Below are 21,616 nucleotides of genomic sequence, written 5' to 3'. Positions count from 1 at the left end.
GAACATCAGTAATCTGGAAAGCCGGGCTCGGGTGCCCCCTGCTTGCAGCCGCGCACTGCAGGGTCCTCTTACTCATGGTGCTGTGCTACTGCGCCCCCTGCTGGCGACTAGAGCAACTGCAAGGCCTTCTTTCTTACAGTGGTGGCCAGCGCCCCCTGCTGGCGCCGGGGCACTGCACGGCCCTCTTGCTCGCAGTATAGTGAGGGCACGCCGCCTGCTGGCAGTTGGGGACATTGCGGGGCTCTCTGGGTCACAGTGTAGTAGCAGTACTCCCGATGCTGGCAGCTGGGGACACTGCACGGCCCTCTTGCTCCAAATGAAGTGGCGGCTGGCTCCCCAGCTGGCAGCTGGGGACACTGCCAGGCCCTCTTGGTTACCTTGTAGTGGGGGCACGCCCCCTTCTGGCCGCTGGGGGCACTACAGGATCCTCTTGTTCACAGTGGGGTAGCAGCACGCCCCCTGCTGCCAACAAGGACACTGCAGGGTCCTCTTGCTCATGGTGTGGTGCCCGTACGCCACCTGCTGGCAGCTAAGGACACTGCCGGATCCTCTTGCTTACAGTATACTCGTCGTACGCCCCCTGCTGGAAGCTGGGGACACTGCCGGGCCCTCTTGCTGGCAGTGTCCTCGCAGCACAATACTTGCAGGCAGATGGGGAGTGTGCAGGGCCCTCTTGCTCCAGGTGTGACGGCTGGCGCCCCCTAAAGGCCGCCTCCTGCACCGCTTAAAGTCAGAGCGCCAGTTATTAAGTGCCATTGGTTCTGGAAATTGATGTCCCGGTTCTTGTCTAACTTGGAAGAAAGATTTTCACCAAGAGGCAATACAAAGATGGCAGATAACTTCATTGAAAAAAATACGGTGTGAAGAACTTATTGTAGGCCGGGCGCAGTGGCTCACGCCTGTAATCCCAGCACTTTGGGAGGCCGAGGTGGGCGGATCACAAGGTCAGGAGATCGAGACCACGGTGAAACCCCATCTCTACTAAAAATACAAAAAATGAGCCGGGCGCGGTGGCAGGCGCTTGTAGTCCCAGCTACTCGGGAGGCTGGGGAAGGAGAATGGTGTGAACCCAGGAGGCGGAGCTTGCAGTGAGCCAGGATCGCACCACTGCACTCCAGCTTGGGCGACAGAGCAAGAAGACTCCGTCTCAAAAAAAAAAAAAAAAAAAAGAACTTATTGTAGAAAAATAGGAGTAGGATGATCGTGCAGGAAAGCAGCCTGAGAGTCCTGTGCAGGGAATTTTATTTTGGACTTCTTCACATTCCTGCCTCTGTCTCAAGTCTCCCCCTGTTTTCTTTGTCTGGTTTTCCTGCTACTGCCTTAGGTCCCCGACTTGCCCCACTTAGGCTTGTGGGACCTCCTCACTGTTAGATGAGGCACGTGTGTGGGGATCAATCCGAATCCACTCTGGCTCCGGGCTCCTTCCCACCATCCCAGGCAGACTGACAGTGGTCACATTTGGACCTACTGCGTCTATCTCTTTTCAATGTGCTTCTCTGCCCTAATCTGTACTTATGGTGCCAGGTTTCTTTTAATAATGTCCCCTTTGTCCTTATCAGCATGTAGCTACCAATATTGTGATATTATTACTGCAGACTGAATGATGACTGGGGCATCTTAAGAGGATTTCTAGGGTGTTTCTTTCTGCATAGGTACCTCTTCTCCCTCCTACCCACAATTGACAAGTGCCCATCCACTCCAGCATTACAGATGCCACTAAATGTGAATTTTTGGTGGTCCCTCTGGGTGAGCCTTCCCAGACTTTCCCTTTTTCAGGAGCTGCCCCTCCTGTTCATGTCTAGCCATCTATCTGCTGTAACAGCGCCCACTACCCTGTGTCTTTCCCAAAAATAGTGATTATTGGATTATTGGAAACCATAGGAAATGATATGCATGTAGATGAAAACTTTACAACTTACACAAATAATCACTCAAAATCATCCTTACACTAAAAATGCAAAACTGTACAATTTCTAGAAGAAACTATGAAAGAAAAGCTATGTGCCTTTGGGTTTGGTAATGAATTTTAACAAATGACACACAAGGTTGATATACACAGAAGAAATGACAATGTGGATTTCTTAATATTTACAGTTTATACTCTGGAAAAGACCTTGTTAAAGGAACAAAAAGACAAGCCACATATTGAAAAAAAAATTTGCAAAATACAGATCTGAGAATTTGTATTCAAAATATATACAAAATTCTTGAAACTAAACAATAAGTTAAACAGCTCAATTAGAAATGCACACAGTTCTCAACAGACACCTCACCAAAGACAATCTGCAGATGGCAAGTAAACATACAAAAAGATGCTCAACGTACTAGAGAACTCAAAACTACAGTGAGATACCACAGCTGGTCTATATCTATTAGAACTGCTAAACTCTAAAAAAATGACAAATTGCTGGAGGAAAAACAAGAACTCTTTTCATTGCTGGTGGAAGACAGTGTGTAAGACCAGAATATGCCACCCCAAAATATGATGCTAGAAAACCAGAATATGCCACCCCAAAATATGTCCTTTGGCATAAGAATTACTCTGAGCTGATTACTTTCAAAAAATGCTAAAAAAGGAAGTTCTCAAAACAGAGTAGAAGTTACCCTTGTGTAAGGAAAATTTACATCTATGAAAGAAATCCCCATTTAAAAGATCTCTCTCTCTCTCTCTCTCTCTCTCTCTCTCTCTCTCTCGGCACCAACCAAGAAGAGAAGGATGACTAAATCACTAAAGAGTCTTACCAACAGAGAACGCATGGAGTTAAGTGTGTATAAGAAAACTTACCCTCGTCTACTGTGCTTTTGCTTGTTACCTCCCCACTACTGAGCCTCAAATCTTTCTTTAAGTTGAAGATAGCATTTACGCTTCAATTGAGAGTCACCTGTTGGGGATTTACTCATTTTTCCCTGAGTATCTCCCATGCATCCATAAGCTATACATATTTTTAAACTTGTTTACTTTTTCCTCATTTTAATCTGTAATTTGTTACAGAGGGTCCCATCTAAGAATTCCGCAAAGGTAGAGAGAAAATTATTTTTCCTCCCCTATTACAAGTTGGGCAGTTTTTCCCAAAGTTAAACAAGTCTCACCTTACAATCCAAAAATCACATTCATAAGTATTTTGACAGCTACTTTGATATTATTTCCAAACAAAAGCTACCACGCAATTATGTACAGAAGCCCTATTCATAATGACCAAAGGAAAAAAAGGAAGGAGAAACTCTTACAACAGATGACAGTGTGGGAACCCACTCAGACATCAAGAGTTGTCATATGGACCAGGCACAGTAGCTCATGCCTGTAATCCCAGCACTTTGGGAGGCCGAGGCAGGTGGATCACGAGGTCAGGAGATCGAGACCATACTGGCTAACATGGTGAAACCTCATCTCTACTAAAAAAAAATACAAAAAAAATTAGCCGGGTACGGTGGTGAGCACCTGTAGTCCCAGCTACTCAGGAGGCTGAGGCAGGAGAATGGCATAAACCTGGGAGGTGGAGCTTGCAGTGAGCCAAGATTGTGCCACTGCACTCCAGCCTGGGCAACAGAGCAAGACTCTGTCTCAAAAAAAAAGAGTTGTTATAAAGATTATTTAAATGAAAACATTTGAGATACTGAAGATAAAGAAAGAAATCTTACCAGAACTTACTTAATCTAATTATAGCAGAGCTCCCAGAAAATACAGCTGTCATTAACCCCGTCCAAGGAGTTTCTTTCAAATTCAGCTGCCAGAAAGACAGCTTACTCATTCCCATTAGCACTGATAAATGAAAATGAAATCGTAAGCTCCCAAATGACTGAACAGACCCACTCTTGGCTGAGGGGATCCCAGAGTGACTTTCAAAACTCAGTTCTCGGATTTAAGAGGGTCCCACCTTAGAATTCCATAAAGGTACAGAGAAAATTATTTTTCCTCCCCTATTACAAGTTGGGCAGGATGGGATGACAGAGATCAGATACACCTCGTTATACCCCCTCCTTTGCTAACCATGATGAGGCTTTCTTCCCTAAGGCTTTAACAGAAACAAGCCTTTCAAAAGACTCCACCACTGATTTCAACCAACTGCCTGAAGCTGCCTCTCCTCTCTTGCCTGATAAGAGACCACCCATGATGGAGAGGTTCTGGACAGCGTACACAGGATGCACAGAGCGAATTTTCATATCCTGTGTTTCACCTTTTAATGTCAGAGGGCTGCAAACTCCACCCTGGGATCATGCTAACACTGCCATTTTTTTGTACATTGGACCCATGAAGGAGCAAGAAAATCAATTGTGCATGCATGCATTTCTCCTTTCAGAAATATGCATGACTCCTCCTAGAGCTTATTAAATATGTGTATTTGGCCACGCCACTCAGTATAAATTACTATTTCCTTTACCTCTCCCTTGAAGTGTCTGTTTCTGACTTCTGGCTGGAGGTTATGCTTCCTAGCCTGTCAGGACTATCCTGCAGACTGCAACCCTTTATAGGAAATAAATCTCTCACTGGGTGCAGTGGCTCATGCCTGTAATCAAAGCACTTTGGGAAGCCGAGGTGGGTGGATCACCTGAGACCAAGAGATCGAGACCATCCTGGCCAACATGGTGAAACCCCGTCTCTACTAAAAATACAAAAATTAGCTGGGCATGGTGGCGCATGCCTGTAGTCCCAGCTACTTGGGAGGATGAGGCAGGATAATCGCTTGAACCTAGGAGGTGCAGCCTGCAGTGAGCCAAGATCACTCCACTGCACTCCAGTTTGGCAACGAGAGTGAAACTCCAACTCAAAAAAACAAAAACATAATGAAATCTCTCCTTTCCGAATTTATGAAGCTCATCATTCTTCATTTGACAACTTTAAAAAGTTCAAAAAGACCTTCCATACTCTCCCACAGAAGCCCTAGAAATCTCCATTTTGTTAATCATTTGGGATGCCTGAGAACTTGTAATTCAATGAGTAGAAATGTAGCATTGCAAAATTCATTTATAAAATCCTCTAAAAGTGTTCTATTCTAACTTAGCTTGGAAAAAAATAATCATTTATAAATAAATATTCCCCAAACTCCTAGAAATATAGGAACTGATCCAAATGTTTTTCAAGTTAACGCAATTTGGATACAATTTAGTTACATAAGATAAATTTAATATTTTTTGTGTAATAAAACAACTATGTCTTCAGAGTTATCACTATTAAATAAAAAACAAACAAGTTTCTTTTCTTTTCTTTTTTTTTTTTTTTTTTTGAGATGTAGTCTCTCTCTGTCACCCAGGCTGGGGTGCAGTGGTGCGATCTCAGCTCACTGAAGGCTCCACCTCCTGGGTTCACGCCATTCTCCTGCCTCAGCCTCCCAAGTAACTGGGACTACAGGCGCCTGCCACCACGCCCAGTTAATTTTTTTTGTATTTTTAGTAGAGACAGGGTTCCACAGTGTTAGCCAGGATGGTCTTGATCTCCTGACCTCATGATCCGCCCACCTCGGCCTCCCAAAGTGCTGGGATTACAGGTGTGAACCACCGTGCCTGGCCAACAAACAAGTTTCTATTCTGCTTGAGTGCTTACAAGAAGCTAATATTATACTTACTAGATAATTAGAATCAAATCTATAAGCTTTAAGATTTTAAATCGTCATTTTTATGAAAAACGTATTTCCTCTTTTTTATGGTGAAAAGATATACATCTATTTAGAATCAGCCAGCAGGACTCAGTTTAGATGATCCCAAGTTTGTTGGCAACATCCAAAGCATCGTAATCAGGAGCCAGTCAAACATATGCCTTCTTCTCTCCATCAGGCTGAATCAGGATGTTGACCGTGGCCACATCCATGTCCCAGAGCTTCTTCACAGTCTGTTTGATCTGGTGCTTGTTGGCTTTAACATCAACAGTGAACACAAGCGTGTTATTGTCTTCTATCTTCTTCATGGCTGACTCAGTGGTCAGTGGAAACTTGATGATAGCATGGTGGTCAAGCTTGTTTCTCCGGGGGGCGCTCTTCCCAGGATATCTGGGCTGCCTCCGGAGTTGCAGTGTCTTGGGACGCTGGAAGGTGAGTGAGGTGCAAATCTTCTTTTTTTGGGAGTCTGTGGACACATTTCAACACTGCCTTCTTGGCCTTTAAAGCCTTTGGTTTGGCTTGGGCTTTAGGAGGGGCAGGAGCTTCCTTCTTCGCTTTTGGTGCCATGTTGTGAAAAGTGAAAACCATTATTTCAATAATAAGTTTTTTACAGTAAATCTGCCTAATAGTAGTTTCCAAAATACTTTTGGTAATTTTTAACCTTAAAGTTAAGCTAAGTAAAATATTTCCATTAAATATCTAGATCATTTATAAATAAGATACAATACTAAAACATTAATTACTGGACATAAGTAATTCAAGTTTATATACTTTTCGCTTCTTATTTTTACAGAGAAACTAGATATTTTGGCCTCTTAATAAACATGTTTTTGCCTACCACACTGTACTACGTACTATGAGAAACAACGACACTGTACTGTGTACTATGAGAAACATATGTACTATGAGAAAACACATCCTGATGTTGGGAGATGGTATACTCATACATTTTCTAATCTACTACAGAATGCTAACATATGACAGTTTAAAACGGTCTATGTCTTAGTTTTCTCTGGAAAATAAAAGTATTAAAATTATAATCAATATACGTAAATAAAACTACTAGAAACAAGCCAGGCACAGTGGTTCATGCCTACAATCCCAGCACTTTGGGAGGCCAAGATGGGTGGATCATGACTTCAGGAGATCGAGACCATCCTGGCTAACACGGTGAAACCATGTCTCCACTAAAAATACAAAAAATTAGCTGGGCACGGTGGCAGGCGAGTGTACTCCCAGCTACTCAGGAGACTTAGGCAGGAGAATGGCATGAACCCAGGAGGTAGAGCCTTCAGTGAGCTGAGATCATGCCACCACACTCCAGCCTGGGGGACAGAGCGAGACTCTGTCTCAAAAAACAAACAAAAAACACTACTAGAAATAATAGAATAACTAGAAACAACTGTATGCAAAGTATGTAAGAAAAGTAGGGCATGTTTTGCAAGAAAAATAGGATGTAATATTTTATAAGGAAAACCATACAAAATATACAAATAAAAAGAGATACCTAACCTTCCCTGTGTTATATTTGTATGGGTAAAATGTTATGTTTTCAGAAATTATATAAAATTCCTGGAAATTTGTCAATGTCCTCCTTACTCATGTTATGTTCTGGTATAGAGTTATGAGTCATAATTGCAGTTATTATTTTAAAGGTTGTATGCCACAGAAAAAAAATCAGATATCTTTGTCAGTTGTGGTATAATGAACTCTCATCAGATCTTTCATCACAGCCATTTCATACCTTTTGTCATTTAGATATTATTTCCCACTGATGCTTTCCTGAAAGCTCCTGCAATCAGCTACAGGTCAGAATGCTTGTCTCCAACACAGGACTCCCGCTGAGAGTCACCCGTCTGCTCACCGAGAGAAATGCGTATGTGAGTGCCTCATCAGGAGAGGGTAACCGGCAACTCAAAAGAATGAAAGCATTTGTCTCCGACGTACCTATGACCTGGAAGCTCCCGGTCTGGCCTTCTCTTCAAGTTGTCTCACCTTTCTGGACTGAACCAAGGTACATCTTTCACACATTGATCGATGTCTCATGTCTCCCTAAAGTGTGCTGGGCCCCGACCACCTTGGGCCCGTGTTGTCAGGACCTCCTGGGGAGGCATCATGGGCGCATCCTCAAACTTGGCAAAATAAACTTTCTAAAAAATCTGAGACCTGTCTCAGATTTTCAGGGTTCACACATGTAATGTAGGATGTCAATGTTTATAAAACAGACATTATTCTATCTACTATTTAAAATATGCTGCCAATTAACCTTTGACTTTCTCAACAAAATAAAAAACGTTGATGAGGTACAAATAATATATTGAAACTTAAATAATGTTGCAAGTTTTAATATGCCTACTTTTCAATTTTTCAATACTATTTTTACTAATTTAACACTGTAAGGAAAATGAGTAATGAAAACATGAATAAAAGTGTTTACAGGGGGTGCACATGTTTCCTCCAGCCTCTGCCCATCTCCAGCTTTCATCCCAACTGTCCTGACAGTGGCTCTAAGCATTTCTCCTTTCTCTATACCAAGATCTCCTGCTGAAGCAAACCCATATCTTACCACATGTTATGACACGCTGTGATGATGAGCAACCAAAGCCTCGAGGAAGGGATGCTTTCGTAAAACAAGACTTGCAGAATATAAAGTGTGAAGTAAAGCCCATGGTAGAGCTCCCTTTAGCACCCAGGAAGCAGACAGGAAGCTTTTGCCTCACCTTCCTCACTGGCCCGCAGCCACATCTCCCCAGGTCAGTCTTGAGGACAATGAAACTCTGGTCTTCACTGTGGACACACTGCCAGGTGCTCCAAAGCCATGGCCTCTTCTCAGGTGGGTCCTGAGGAGAACAAAGCTCTGGTTCTACTCCTAACCCCAATCCTGTCTCTAGAATTTGACCCTGACCCTAAACCCTACCCTGGTCCCTAATTCTGACCCTGACTTTGACCTTGACTCTGATCTTGACCCTGACCATGACCCCACCTCTAACCATACTTCCGGCCCTGACTCTGACGCAGACCCTAATCCTAACCCAAACCCTACTATCATCTTTACAATCTATCTCTAATCTTACCCCCTACTGCTAAATAGCCGTACCCAAAAGCACTTTTTAAATTATTTAACTTCGGCCGGGCGCGGTGGCTCAAGCCTGTAATCCCAGCACTTTGGGAGGCGGAGACGGGTGGATCACGAGGTCAGGAGATCGAGACCATCCTGGCTAACACGGTGAAACCCCGTCTCTACTAAATATTACAAAAAACTAGCCGGGCGAGGTGGCGGGTGCCTGTAGTCCCAGCTACTCGGGAGGCTGAGGCAGGAGAATGGCGTGAACCCGGGAGGCGGAGCTTGCAGTGAGCCGAGATCTGGCCACTGCACTCCAGCCTGGGCAACAGAGCAAGACTCCGTCTCAAAAAAAAAATAAATAAAATAAATAAAAAAAAAATAAATTATTTAACTTCTTTTCCTTGAATTCTCTAAGGACATCCTAAAAGAGATGTCATTATGTATTTTGCAGTCCCTCTGAGTGGTATGGCTTCAGATAGGAAGTTCTAATACTTTGCAAGACATAAAAAGTTTGGAGAGTAACAGCACGGGGTTGTTAGGGATGCATGTTGGCATTCACGATAGTCACTGGTGCTGTTCTCCAAATATTTTCAGTTCAGTTTTTATGAATGCATTCTGACTATTCCAACCCACCTGCTTAAATTTTTGTATGACCACATAGCCTTTTTTTTTTTTTTTTTTTGCCAATGGAGGTGAGAAGAAATAACATGTGACTTTTTCAGGAGAAATCTCTAAGAACAGAGTTCTATTCAGCATGCTTTTTTCTCTTTTCTATAGCAATAATTTTAGCAATATTAATGGCTTCAAAAACTAACTTAGCTATTAGGTTTTTTAAAATGTCTTTTGTCTTCCAGTTTGTAAGCCACACTGATCAGGACTACAGAGTTGAATTATTAGAAGTGATAAAGGAAAGATAATGCTTATCTTTTGAAAACATGAATTGCCTGTTTAATGGGCACAATCAAGTTTTGTTCTATTCATCAGGTGACAAACAAAACTCTACACAAAAAGTGAGGGTCAGGGAATGCAGAGAACATAAGAAAACAGAAATTACTCACTCCGTTGCATTCTAGGAAAGCAGCAGCAAACAGACTACGCTACCCGCCAACAATGAGCAAGTGTCCTAATTGTTGTCACCCAGGCTGGAGTGCAGTGGCATGATCTCGGCTCACTGCAACCTCTGCCTCCCAGATTCAAGTGATTCTCCTGCCTCAGTCTCCCGAGTAGCTGGGACTACAGGCTCCTGCCACCACGCCCAGCTAATGAATCTTTATAGTTTTCTGCATGTAAGATCATGTCATCTGCAAACAGAGATGATTTTACTTCTTCCTTTCAATTTGGATGCCTTTTATTTATTTTACTGGCCTAATTGTTCAGGCTATGACTTCCAGGACTATATTGAATAGCAGTAGCAAGACTGAAAATCCTTACCTTGTTTATGATCTTAGAAGAAAGGCTTTCAGTTTTTCATCGACTGTGAAGTTAAAAACAGGCTTTTCAGCCGGGCGCGGTGGCTCAGGCCTGTAATCCCAGCACTTTGGGAGGCCGAGGTGAGCGGATCACGAGGTCAGGAGATCAAGACCATCCTGGCTAACATGGTGAAACCCCATCTCTACTAAAAATACAAAAAATTAGCCAGGCGTGGTGGCAGGTGCCTGTAGTCCCAGCTACTCAGGAGACTGAGGCAGGAGAAGGGAGTGAACCCAGGAGGCGGAGCTTGCAGCAAGACGAGATTACGCCACCGCACTCCAGCCTGGCCGACAGAGAGAGACTCCATCTCAGGAAAAAAAAAAAAAAAAGGGCTTGTCTTATACAACCTTTTTATGTTGAGGTGATTTCCTTCTATTCCTAGTTTGTTCAGTGTGTTTGTCAGGAAAGATCAATTTACATTTAAAAACTTAATGTAATAGATACCTTATTAGGTATATCTTAATAGATATGATGAAACAAAGATGAAGTTTTATCTATTTTTTTAAATCTTAAGAAAATTAGCAATGCCCCTAATAGAAGCGTAGGCCTTAATGACACTTCAGAAAACATTTCCAAATAGCCCTTGGATAATACTTGGAATCATCACTCTCTGATCCAGAATTCTGTCTCTAATGAAAAACTCCAGAGTTAGACCGAGCGAGGTGGCTCACACCTCTAATCTCAGCACTTTGGAAGTCTGAGGCAGGTGGATCACCTGAGGTCAGGAGTTTGAGACCAGCATCGCCAACGTGGAGAAACTCTGTCTCTACTAAAAATACAAAAATTAGCCAGGTGTGGTGGTGCACACCCATAGTTCCCAACAACTCGCAAGGCTGAGCCAGGAGAATCGCTTGAGTCCAGGGGGTGGAGGTTGCAGAGAGCGGAGATTGTGCCACTGCACTCCAGCCTGGGCAACAGAGGGAGACTCCGTATCAAAAAAAAAAAAAAAAAAAGAGAATCTCTAGAGTTTGGAAATATTTACCAAGCAAACCACTGATTTCTCATCACCTTTTAGTCAAATCTCCTTGGATGGCCTTCAGAGTGGAACAGAGTAAACACCAGAAGGTAAGTATTTCCCAAATCCTATTGACAAGAAACTTTCCTCATAGATGCAAATACAGGTAAGAGAAGGAGAATGTACAGACTATCCTAGGAACTACTGCCTTCCTTTCCTGATCTCTTTAGCACAGTGTCTGATGTCATCATTATTTTAAGAGCTAATAAGAACAGCAACGACAATCGCTACCATGATGTTATTTTCTCAGTATTTTCAGACTTTATTTTCAGCATTTTACATGAATAAACTTTATGTATAGTACCTATTCAACTTTACATATAGGACCTATTAAGTAGATGCTATAACTATAGCCATTTTACAGATGAGAAAACTGAGGTATAAAAATGTTCAATTATATCCCTGGGCTCACATTAAGTGTTGGTGCAGTCTAATACAAAAATCCTTCTCCAAAGCACTTACAAGATCATTAAAAGTTTCATAGTTTTTTAAAGTTTATGCTCTCTTACCCACATGTCTTTACATCATTCGTCCAACTGATTTTTCAACCTCAGTTTGTCTCTGTTATGGTAAAGTGAGATTTGTACTAAAACACTCTGATTAAGGGAAGCTTCCAAGTAAATAGACAATTCATACTGTGGATGGTCCCAGAAGGAGATAGGGTCCCTACCCTCATAAGGGACCCATTCTGATCAGAAGAAGCAGCTTCCAGCCCTGAGGAGTTTCAGGTTTGAAGATTGAGAAACAACAAATAAGAAAATGGTTTAGGACTTCATATAGGTTATACCCTATTAAGTAAAAATATATTCTTCTGGAATCGATTTCAAATGCTCATTCCTGTAGAAGGCAGTAACAGCTCCTTCCTCTGGGCTCCAGTTAGGGAACTGCCATGTTGTTTGGAATTATTTGTTTAGCCTGCCTGCTGCTTCTTCATTGTGAGCTCTTCAGGAGTCTAGTCCATACCTGATTCTTCTCAGAACTCCCAAGCCCAGCTCAGGGCCTCTGACAGCCTCCTGAGTGTTTTCTGAATGACTGATTCCAAGTTTATGAATTAAACTATAAGTAACAGGGTCAAGAGATGCCGAAAATATCTTTGAGTTAGATTTCAACTGTAGAGATCATATCAGGACTATGAGATAATTTTCGTTTGTTATTTTTCTGTGGGAGCGGGCGATGGTTTGAGACAGGGTTTGGCTCTTTCGCCCAGGTTGGAGTGCAATGGCTCAATCTTGGCTTACTGCAGCCTCCATCTCCTAGGTTAGTGTGATCCTCCTGCCTCAGCCTCCTGAGTAGCTGGGACCACAGGCATGCACCACCATGCCCGGCTAATTTTTATGTGTTTTGTACAGACAGGGTTTTGCCATGTAGCTCAGGCTGGTCTTGAACTCCTGGGCTCAAGCCATCCTTCCACCTCGGCCTCCCAAAGTGCTGGGATTACAGATGTGAGCCACCACACCCAGTCTGTGAGAAAAATTTTTTATTTATTTTATTTTATTTTTGAGACAGAGTTTCACTCTTGTCACCCAGGCTGGAGTGCAGTGGCGCGATCTTGGCTCACTGCAGCCTCCACCTCCTGAGTTCAAGTTGTTCTCCTGCCTCAGCCCCCCAAGTAGCTGGGATTACAGGGGCCTGCCACCACACCCAGCTAGTTTTTTGTATTTTCTGTAGAGATGGGGTTGGCCAGACTGGTCTAAAACTCCTGACCTCAGGTGATCTGCCTTCCTCGGCCTCCCAAAGTGCTGGGATTACAGGTGTGAACCACTACACCCGGCTAGGAAAATTATTAATCTCACATTCATACTGTATTAAGTAGCTCAAAAAACACTTAGTGAACATTATTATCTTTCATGTTCACTACAATATTAAGAATTAGTGCCAGGGGTAGTGGCTCACACCTGTAATCCTAGCACTTTGAGAAGCGGAGGTGGGCAGATCACCTGAGGTCAGGAGTTTGAGACCACCCTGGCCAACATGGTAAAACCCCATCTCTACTAAAACTACAAAAATCAGTTGGGCATGGTAGTGGACACCTGTAATCCCAACTACTCAGGAGGCTGAAGCAGGAGAATCACCTGAACCTGGGAGATGGAGGCTGCAGTGACCTGAGATCGTGCCACTGCACTCCAGCTTAGGCAACAGTGAGACTCCCTCTCACACACAAAAAAAAAAAAATTAAAAAATTAGCATGGGCTGGGTGTGGGGGCTCTTGCCTATAATGCCAGCACTTTGGGATGCTGAGGTGGGTGGATCACTTGAGGTGAGGAGTTCGAGACCAGCCTGACCAACCTAGCGAAACCCTGTCTCTAATAAATACACAAAAATTAGCTGGGTATGGTGGTGCCTATAATCCTAGCTTCTCGGGAGGCTGAGGTAGGAGAATCTCTTGAATCTGGGAGGTGGAGGCTACAGTGAGCTGAAATCGTGCCACTGCATTCCAGCTTAGGCAACAGAGCAAGACTCCAAAAAAAAAAACAAGCATGCATGCCAATTTCTGGATCAGGAAACTAAAGAGAATTAGCTAACAATATACCCTTATTCAAGCAGACAAGCAGAATTGGTACAGGAATTAACTACTCTAATTCCAAAGCCAAATATTCTTTCCAGGATATGGCAACATGCAACTTTGACATCATTTTCTTAGTTGTCTAGATATATTTTTGCCAATCATCTCTTTGTTCTGTTCCCAACCTTACTGCCCTATTACCTCATTTTCTGGATGTGCTTTGTCCCTCTGCTTTTCTACATTTCCCTTTCCATCAAAAGTCTACTACTTTATGGAAGATTCCCTCCTTCTCTCTATAAGCCCTTATCCCCTTCTTTCACAGATCTCGTTGATTCTCCAGCTAGTCTTCCCAAGTATTCTTCCTCCTTCCCTTTAACTTATACAGAACATTTTGAGAGACAGTTGAAGGAAAGAGCCTTAAGACATGGGTTAGAGTCCCAGATTCACTACCCACTTAGACCTTTTCTTTTCCCTCTAGTATTTAGACACTCTAGGTATTTCCAAGGTTTGAACATTAACTAGAGTCATGCATATGAAAACATGTTGCAAGCCATAAAGAACTAAAGAAATGCATGTTATCTTTTAATATGTGACTCTCACATTAAAGGAAATGCCCAAGACATCATTCAATAATGAATCTAGTTGGAAAGAATTGTCAGGAACGCCAAATTTACTGAGTACAAGTGGCTCAGAGCAGGCTCAGAAACCAGCGTCCCCTCCTGGAGAAGCAAGTACCTCTGGACAGCACTCTAGACTAAAACTGGGTAAGAAAAAGCATGGGGGGACTTTAGTCCCTCTATGTCCTCTAGAAAGGTTGATGAGTATGGTCTACCTATATGGGGTGGACTTTGGATAGGCCTGGGTTTAAGCTGGACTCAACTGTGAGAGCAGAAGTTAGATGCAGTATTTTGTTAAAATTATTTATTTGTTCACTGAGACAGTCTTACTCTGTCACCCAGGCTGGAGTGCAGTGGCGTGATCTCGGTTTACTGCAACCTCTGCCTCCATGAAAATAGCGATTTTCATGCCTCAGTCACCCAAGTAGCTAGCATTATAGGCGTGCACCACCATGCCCAGCTGATTTTTGTATTTTTAATAGAGACAGGGTTTCACCATATTGACCAGGCTGGTCTCAAACTCCTGGCCTCAAGTGATCTGCTTACCTCAGCCTCCCAAAATTCTGGTATTACAGGCTTGAGCCACCATGCCCAGCCTTGGATACACTATTGAATAGCATGTAAGAACATTAACTTTGGTCACTCACTTGAGTTATAATCCACATAGAAGCACTGGGGCCCTGGGCAAATCTTATAAATTATCTGAGCTCCTGAATGTAATCTGTAAAATGAGACCAAGTATATACAGCTCATATATTGCTTGAAATCATTAAATTAAATATAAATGAATTGATACATGCAAGGCGTCCAATAAATACCTCTGATAATAGATCTTCTTTTGTGCAGTTCTACATTTCCTCTCCCATCACACGTCAACTAGTTTATAGAAGATCTCTGATAGAGATTATACTTTCTTGGTGTTATATGCCCAGGCCTTTTTTCAAGACCTAAGATGAAATGTGCCCTCAAGAAATATTTTATAAATGAATAAATGCATGAATGAACCATTTTGTAAGTAGAAAGGTTGGGAGGTTAATGGGATAATGAGAACAGCCAGAAACTAAAATTGAATAGGCATCTATAGTCAGTGTAGGTGTGGGGTCTAAGTCTCTCTGAAGCTGTAAAGAAGGGGAGACTAGAGTATGTAGAAAGGTAGATGCTAATTTGATGGTAGGAGATTTCACATTTTCTTATGAAACAAGGACGAACACTCCAGACTCCCAATTTTACCCATCTACTCTTCTCCAACCTAGAGCTCAGGAGGAAGGAGACTGAAGGAAAGATGTATAGCCTGAGAGAAAGAAAGGGTCATGCATACAAAGAGGTCAGCGAGCTGCAGGATGATGACTACCTCTGTCGGCCCTTTCGGCCACTCTCACAGCTTGCTGTTATGTCCTGGTACAATAATTTCATCATTTGGCCCACAAATCATTCCTTCACTCTAACGAATTAGAGTACAAGATTGGGGCTAAATAATGTGAGCACCGAACTCTTTCTGAAGCTCTTATATCGAGGAACATGCATTATAACTTTCCTAATCACTGCTTCCCTCACTTCCAGATTGTGAGACGTGTCAGAACTTCTTCATTGACAGCTGTGCTGCTCATGGGCCCCCTACATTTGTAAAGGACAATGCAGTGAACAAAGGGCATCCCAACCGTTCAGCCCTCAGTCTGCCCCCGGGGCTGAGAATTGGGCCATCAGGCATCCCTCAGGCTGGGCTTGGAGTATGGAACGAGGCATCTGATCTGCCGCTGGGTCTGCACTTTGGCCCCTATGAGGGCCGAATTACAGAAGACGAAGAGGCAGCCAACAATGGATACTCCTGGCTGGTAAGAAGAGCCTACTGTTTCCCTGTTCTGTCTTCCTACATCCCTTCTGTGCCTTTGGTGACACATCACCTTCTACATGTTAGGATATAGGTATGGATAACATGGTTAGCTCTGTGTACTCAAGGGTCCTTGCATGAACATGGAACTCCTATTTAGAGATCAGAGGGTACCTGGGAACAAAGTGGTACAAAGACAAAGAAGTGCATCCTCCCTTGTGGAGCTTCTGCGCTGACTAGACAAACCAACTGAGATGTGCAGATGATGACTAAGGTGCAGGCCATGTGGTCTCAGTTGGCATTTGAAGCTCTGCAGGCCCAAAGGCCATTGATGACAGTGGAGTAAAACAATTCTTCTGATTTTTACCCTCTAAAAAGCTTTACCTTATTTTTCTGAAACTCAGATCACCAAGGGGAGAAACTGCTATGAGTATGTGGATGGAAAAGATTTATTCTGGGCCAACTGGATGAGGTAAGGCCAGTAGCTCTCTGAGTTTCAGACAGAACCTTCATCTCTCACAAACCTGGATCTCCTTCTTTCTCATTATGCCTCCTTCAATGATTTTCACATCCCCTATTTCTATTTTTCTCCATACAATGCTGTTTTATGCTGTCAACATTTAGAAATAAATAACAAAAATATAGATATTATGATTTATTGATATCAAAACATAAATATGTATGTTAGACAAAATTGAGGCACCAAGATAAACCTTGAGAAGCCTAGATTCACGGGGGACACTGAATTCATGCTTTAATATATGTAATCCACATTTATTAAGCACTTAGTATATTCCAGGTTAGGAAGTGAAGTTCACTACTTGAACAGAAGCGAGCTTCAGGATGACCCAGCCCCTTTCCACAATGGGCTCTCGTTCTATCAGAGAATAGAGAAACGAATCAACTATTACTGTTCTATGTTATTGGGCCAAGAGAAGAAGACTTCTAAGTTTCCCTGGGAATCTGGCGAAGTCAGGTGAATGGCACCTGAGTGAACTGTAGGGTGATTAGAGGAACGCCTATCCAAGAAAGATGGACTTGGGCTGAGTGTAGAATGATGTGTGCTAATCTAGAAACAGAGCACATGATCCAGCACCAAGCTCTGTGTATAAAACAGAATTAATTTAGAGTTTAGAGAAGCTAGAGGTCAATGTGTTTTATGGCCAGTCAAGGTGGAGGTAGGTCTGGAGTTGGGCTTTGAAAAAATGGCTAATTAGGCACAGCAGAGAAGCATTCTAGGCAGGATGAGCAGTGTAGTCAGAAGTGCAAGTTCATATGACATTGTGGAAGAGATTTAGGAATGAGCAGAAGGTTCCCAGAGGAGTGGTGGGGGAGTGGTCAGCACTAGACCATGGAGGCCTAGACCAGCAGGTGATGGGTCAGACCTGGATCTGACAGATACTGGGAACTCACTGCCTCTTTTCTTTCCCTTTGCCTGTCTTGACCCCAGGTATGTGAACTGTGCCCGGGATGATGAAGAGCAGAACCTGGTGGCCTTCCAGTACCACAGGCAGATCTTCTATAGAACCTGCCGAGTCACTAATCCAGGCTGTGAACTGCTGGTCTGCTATGGGGATGAGTACGGCCAGGAACTGGGCATCAAGTGGGGCAGCAAGTGGAAGAAAGAGCTCATGGCCGGGAGAGGTAGGCATCACTACTACTCTTTTAAAAGAACAGGAAAGAAAGAATTATCCTAGAGAATTTTCATGGTTTAACTCTTAAGGAGAGTAAAATACCATCTAGAGTCAGTAAAATTTCACATCAGTGGCTTCCAAAATTAAATATTCATGTTATATGCCTTTGCCTCTTTGGAACAATTTTTATTGTTTTAAATCTTTGTTTTGATTTTATATTCTAAGTACTTCACGCACAAAGTATTTAACAGCATATAGTACTGAAAGACTTAAAGACAAAAATCAAGTTCTCAAACACCTACCAGCTCTCCCAATAAGGTAGTTTCTTCTGGCATTTCTGTGATGTTTATTAATGATATACATGTGCTGTTATTCATTCATTCATTATCTCAATTAGCTGTCATGTGAATTCCTACTCTCTGCCAGATGATGTTTCAGGAAGTGTAAATACAGATTGATCAAGACAATTGGAAAAACTGCTCTTGAACAGATGACATGTGAATTAGGGAACCATATGATGACATACAGACATATGTGTAATATCAGACAGTGATTACTGCTTTGAAGAAAATGAATCCAGAAAGAATAATTGGGGATCAGCATGAGACCTGGAGTCAGTGTGAGACCTGGGGCCAATGTGAGACCTGGGGTCAGTGTGAGACCTGGGGTCAGTGTGAGACCTGGGGGTCAGTGTGAGACCTGGGGTCAATGTGAGACCTGGGGTCAGTGTGAGACCTGGGGGTCAGTGTGTGACCTGGGGTCAGTGTGAGACCTGGGGGTCAGTGTGAGACCTGGGGTCAGTGTGAGGTGACAGTAGAGTGTTGCAGGGGATTGTCAGGGAAGGTTTCTCTTAGGAGACAGCATTTGAGAAGTGCAAGTGCCTGTGGGCCAAGAGTTCCAGGCACAGGGCGCAGCTAGTGCAATGGTCCTGAGGCCAGAAATAGTTCAGCTTTGGTTCATTCTTGGAAAACAGGCTGCGGTGGGTCATCCCCTCAGAGCTGCTCCAGTTTCTAGGTGAGAGAGAATGGTGGGCAGGATGAAGGTGGGGAGCACGGAGGTAAGCCTGAGCAGGGATATATTTTGAAACAAGACTTCCTATTGTTTTTGAAATGGGCTCAGACTGAATGAAATAACTCAAACATGAATACTTGATGTGCAGCCTGAGAAAGAGCATATTCTCATTTTATGATTTGTGGAATCTGAAATAGAAGCAGTTCATGCACCTAGTTGGGGCAGCAGGACCGAGTCTTTTAGTCAGTGGGACCTGGACCACTCTGTGTTGGCCAACCTGAATCCCACCTCGTGATGGACAACCAGGCACATAACAGTCCTCAATTAAATATGTCCTTTTGAATGAGGAGACTCAAATTCAGATTTGCTCACACATCTTCTCTTTAACCACATTTGTGGATCTCCAGGCTGAGTGCTCCTAATAGATCCTTTTCCCCTCTTAGGAAGTCACTAAGGACAATCTCACCTAAGTCACCAAGAGTGTTATTTCTCAGTAGAATAAAATAACTGAAGACCTCGTGTCAGCAAAAGTGCCCAGGGACCAGGGAGGGAGGATGTAGCAGAGGGTGATCAGGGAAGACTATAGGACTTGTGGGGAAGGTCACTGCAGTTCCATCTATGTAAGAAATGACGCTGCCCCTGGTGCTGCTTGAGGTTTTACCTCGTCTGGCTGATGTGTAGAAAAGGCCCAAGATGTGGGATTTCTGAATTTTTTAAGATGTAGTGAATAAAAGTAGAATGGAAAAATGGACTGTAAAGGTCCATCCAGCACTTGCTAGGAGAGAGTTTGCATTGTTAACATATGAAGAATGACTGGTTTTCATTTGATCTTCATACCTTTGTATGTGGTAAGGCCTGAACAAAACGTCTGCCCTGACCAAAAACTTCCTCTTTCAGAACCAAAGCCAGAGATCTATCCATGTCCCTCATGCTGTCTGGCCTTTTCAAGTCAGAAATTTCTGTCAACATGTGGAACGCAATCACTCCTCTCAGAACTTCCCAGGACCATCTGCAAGAAAACTCCTCCAATCAGAGAATCCCTGCCCAGGGGATCAGAATCAGGAGCAGCAATATTCTGATCCATCCAGCTGTAATGACAAAACCAAAGGTCAAGAGATCAAAGAAAGGTCCAAACTCTTGAATAAAAGGACATGGCAGAGGGAGATTCTAAGGGCTTTTACTAGCCCACCCAAAGGACAAATGGGGAGCTCTAGAGTGGGAGAAAGAATGATGGAAGAAGAGTCCAGAACAGGCCAGAAAGCGAATCCAGGGAACACAGGCAAATTATTTGTGGGGTAGAAATCTCAAGAATTGAAAAAGTCAAGTATGGGGAGTGTGGGCAAGGTTTCAGTGATAAGTCAGATGTTATTACACACCAGAGGACACACACAGAGGGGAAGCCCTACGTCTGCAGGGGGTGTGAGCGGTGCTTCAGCCGGAAGTCAAGCCTCCTCAGACACCAGAGGACACACACAGGGGAGAAGCCCTACGTCTGCCGGGGGTGTGGGCGGTGCTTTAGCCGGAAGTCAAGCCTCCTCAGACACCAGAGGACACACACAGGGGAGAAGTCCTACATCTGCCGGGGGTGTGGGCGGGGCTTTAGCCGGAAGTCAAGCCTCCTCAGACACCAGAGGACACACACAGGGGAGAAGTCCTACGTCTGCCGGGGGTGTGGGCGGGGCTTTAGCCGGAAGTCAAGCCTCCTCAGACACCAGAGGACACACACAGGGGAGAAGTCCTACGTCTGCGGGGGGTGTGGGCGGGGCTTTAGCATTAAGTCAAACCTCCTCAGACACCAGAGGACACACACAGGGGAGAAGCCCTACGTCTGCCGGGGGTGTGGGTGGTGCTTTAGCCGGAAGTCAAGCCTCCTCAGACACCAGAGGACACACACAGGGGAGAAGTCCTACATCTGCCGGGGGTGTGGGCGGGGCTTTAGCCGGAAGTCAAGCCTCCTCAGACACCAGAGGACACACACAGGGGAGAAGTCCTACGTCTGCCGGGGGTGTGGGCGGGGCTTTAGCCGGAAGTCAAGCCTCCTCAGACACCAGAGGACACACACAGGGGAGAAGTCCTACGTCTGCGGGGGGTGTGGGCGGGGCTTTAGCATTAAGTCAAACCTCCTCAGACACCAGAGGACACACACAGGGGAGAAGCCCTACGTCTGCCGGGGGTGTGGGCGGGGCTTTAGCCGGAAGTCAAGCCTCCTCAGACACCAGAGGACACACACAGGGGAGAAGTCCTACGTCTGCCGGGGGTGTGGGCGGGGCTTTAGCCGGAAGTCAAGCCTCCTCAGACACCAGAGGACACACACAGGGGAGAAGTCCTACGTCTGCAGGGGGTGTGGGCGGTGCTTTAGCTGGAAGTCAAGCCTCCTCAGACACCAGAGGACACACACAGGGGAGAAGCCCTACGTCTGCCGGGGGTGTGGGCGGGGCTTTAGCATTAAGTCAAACCTCCTCAGACACCAGAGGACACACACAGGGGAGAAGCCCTAGTCTGCAAGAAGAATGAGTAAGTCTTTAGTAATAAAACTTTATCTCAATAGCCACAAGAAGACAAATGTGGTCACCACACATTTGCACACCCCAGCTCTGAGGTGGCTTCAGCGGAAATCTGCTGACCCCTTACATTCTCCGAGAGTGTAAGGAGATCACAAATAACTAATTAAACAAACCCACCAGTTTCATGACTATAGATGAGGAAGAACAGGGGATAGTTCTGTAAGTGTTCGGGGGACGTCAACATGTATGGTTCTTTCCTGCACTGATCCCCTCCATTTTTTGTTTTTTGCCTCCCATTCTAATAAATTTCGTCTCCATACAAATCTGAACCCCGAGTGTATACCTCATTCTTCCCTTATTACTGAAGGCAAGAAGAGTC

The 21,616-nt window shown here is 44.1% G+C and overlaps 1 protein-coding gene and 1 pseudogene across 1 annotated transcript; one reads left to right on the top strand and one right to left on the bottom strand.

Moving 5' to 3' along the window:
• Positions 1–5,448: 5,448 nt before the first annotated feature.
• Positions 5,449–6,158, bottom strand: LOC140711762 (large ribosomal subunit protein uL23 pseudogene; annotated as a pseudogene).
• Positions 6,159–7,405: 1,247 nt separating this feature from the next.
• LOC140711635 (histone-lysine N-methyltransferase PRDM9-like) lies at positions 7,406–21,231 on the top strand. The gene is given in 10 exon segments (XM_073014946.1): positions 7,406–7,493; positions 11,141–11,190; positions 14,251–14,407; positions 15,514–15,615; positions 15,821–16,092; positions 16,493–16,560; positions 17,539–17,732; positions 19,631–19,694; positions 19,696–20,021; positions 20,024–21,231. Coding segments are annotated over 10 exon segments (2,529 nt in total).
• The last annotated feature ends 385 nt before the right edge of the window (positions 21,232–21,616 follow it).

Source organism: Chlorocebus sabaeus, chromosome 5, assembly GCF_047675955.1.
Source record: "Chlorocebus sabaeus isolate Y175 chromosome 5, mChlSab1.0.hap1, whole genome shotgun sequence".
NCBI lineage: Eukaryota > Metazoa > Chordata > Mammalia > Primates > Cercopithecidae > Chlorocebus > Chlorocebus sabaeus.
The sequence above is the reverse complement of the archived record's forward strand: the minus strand, read 5'-3'. Positions and strand labels throughout refer to the sequence as shown.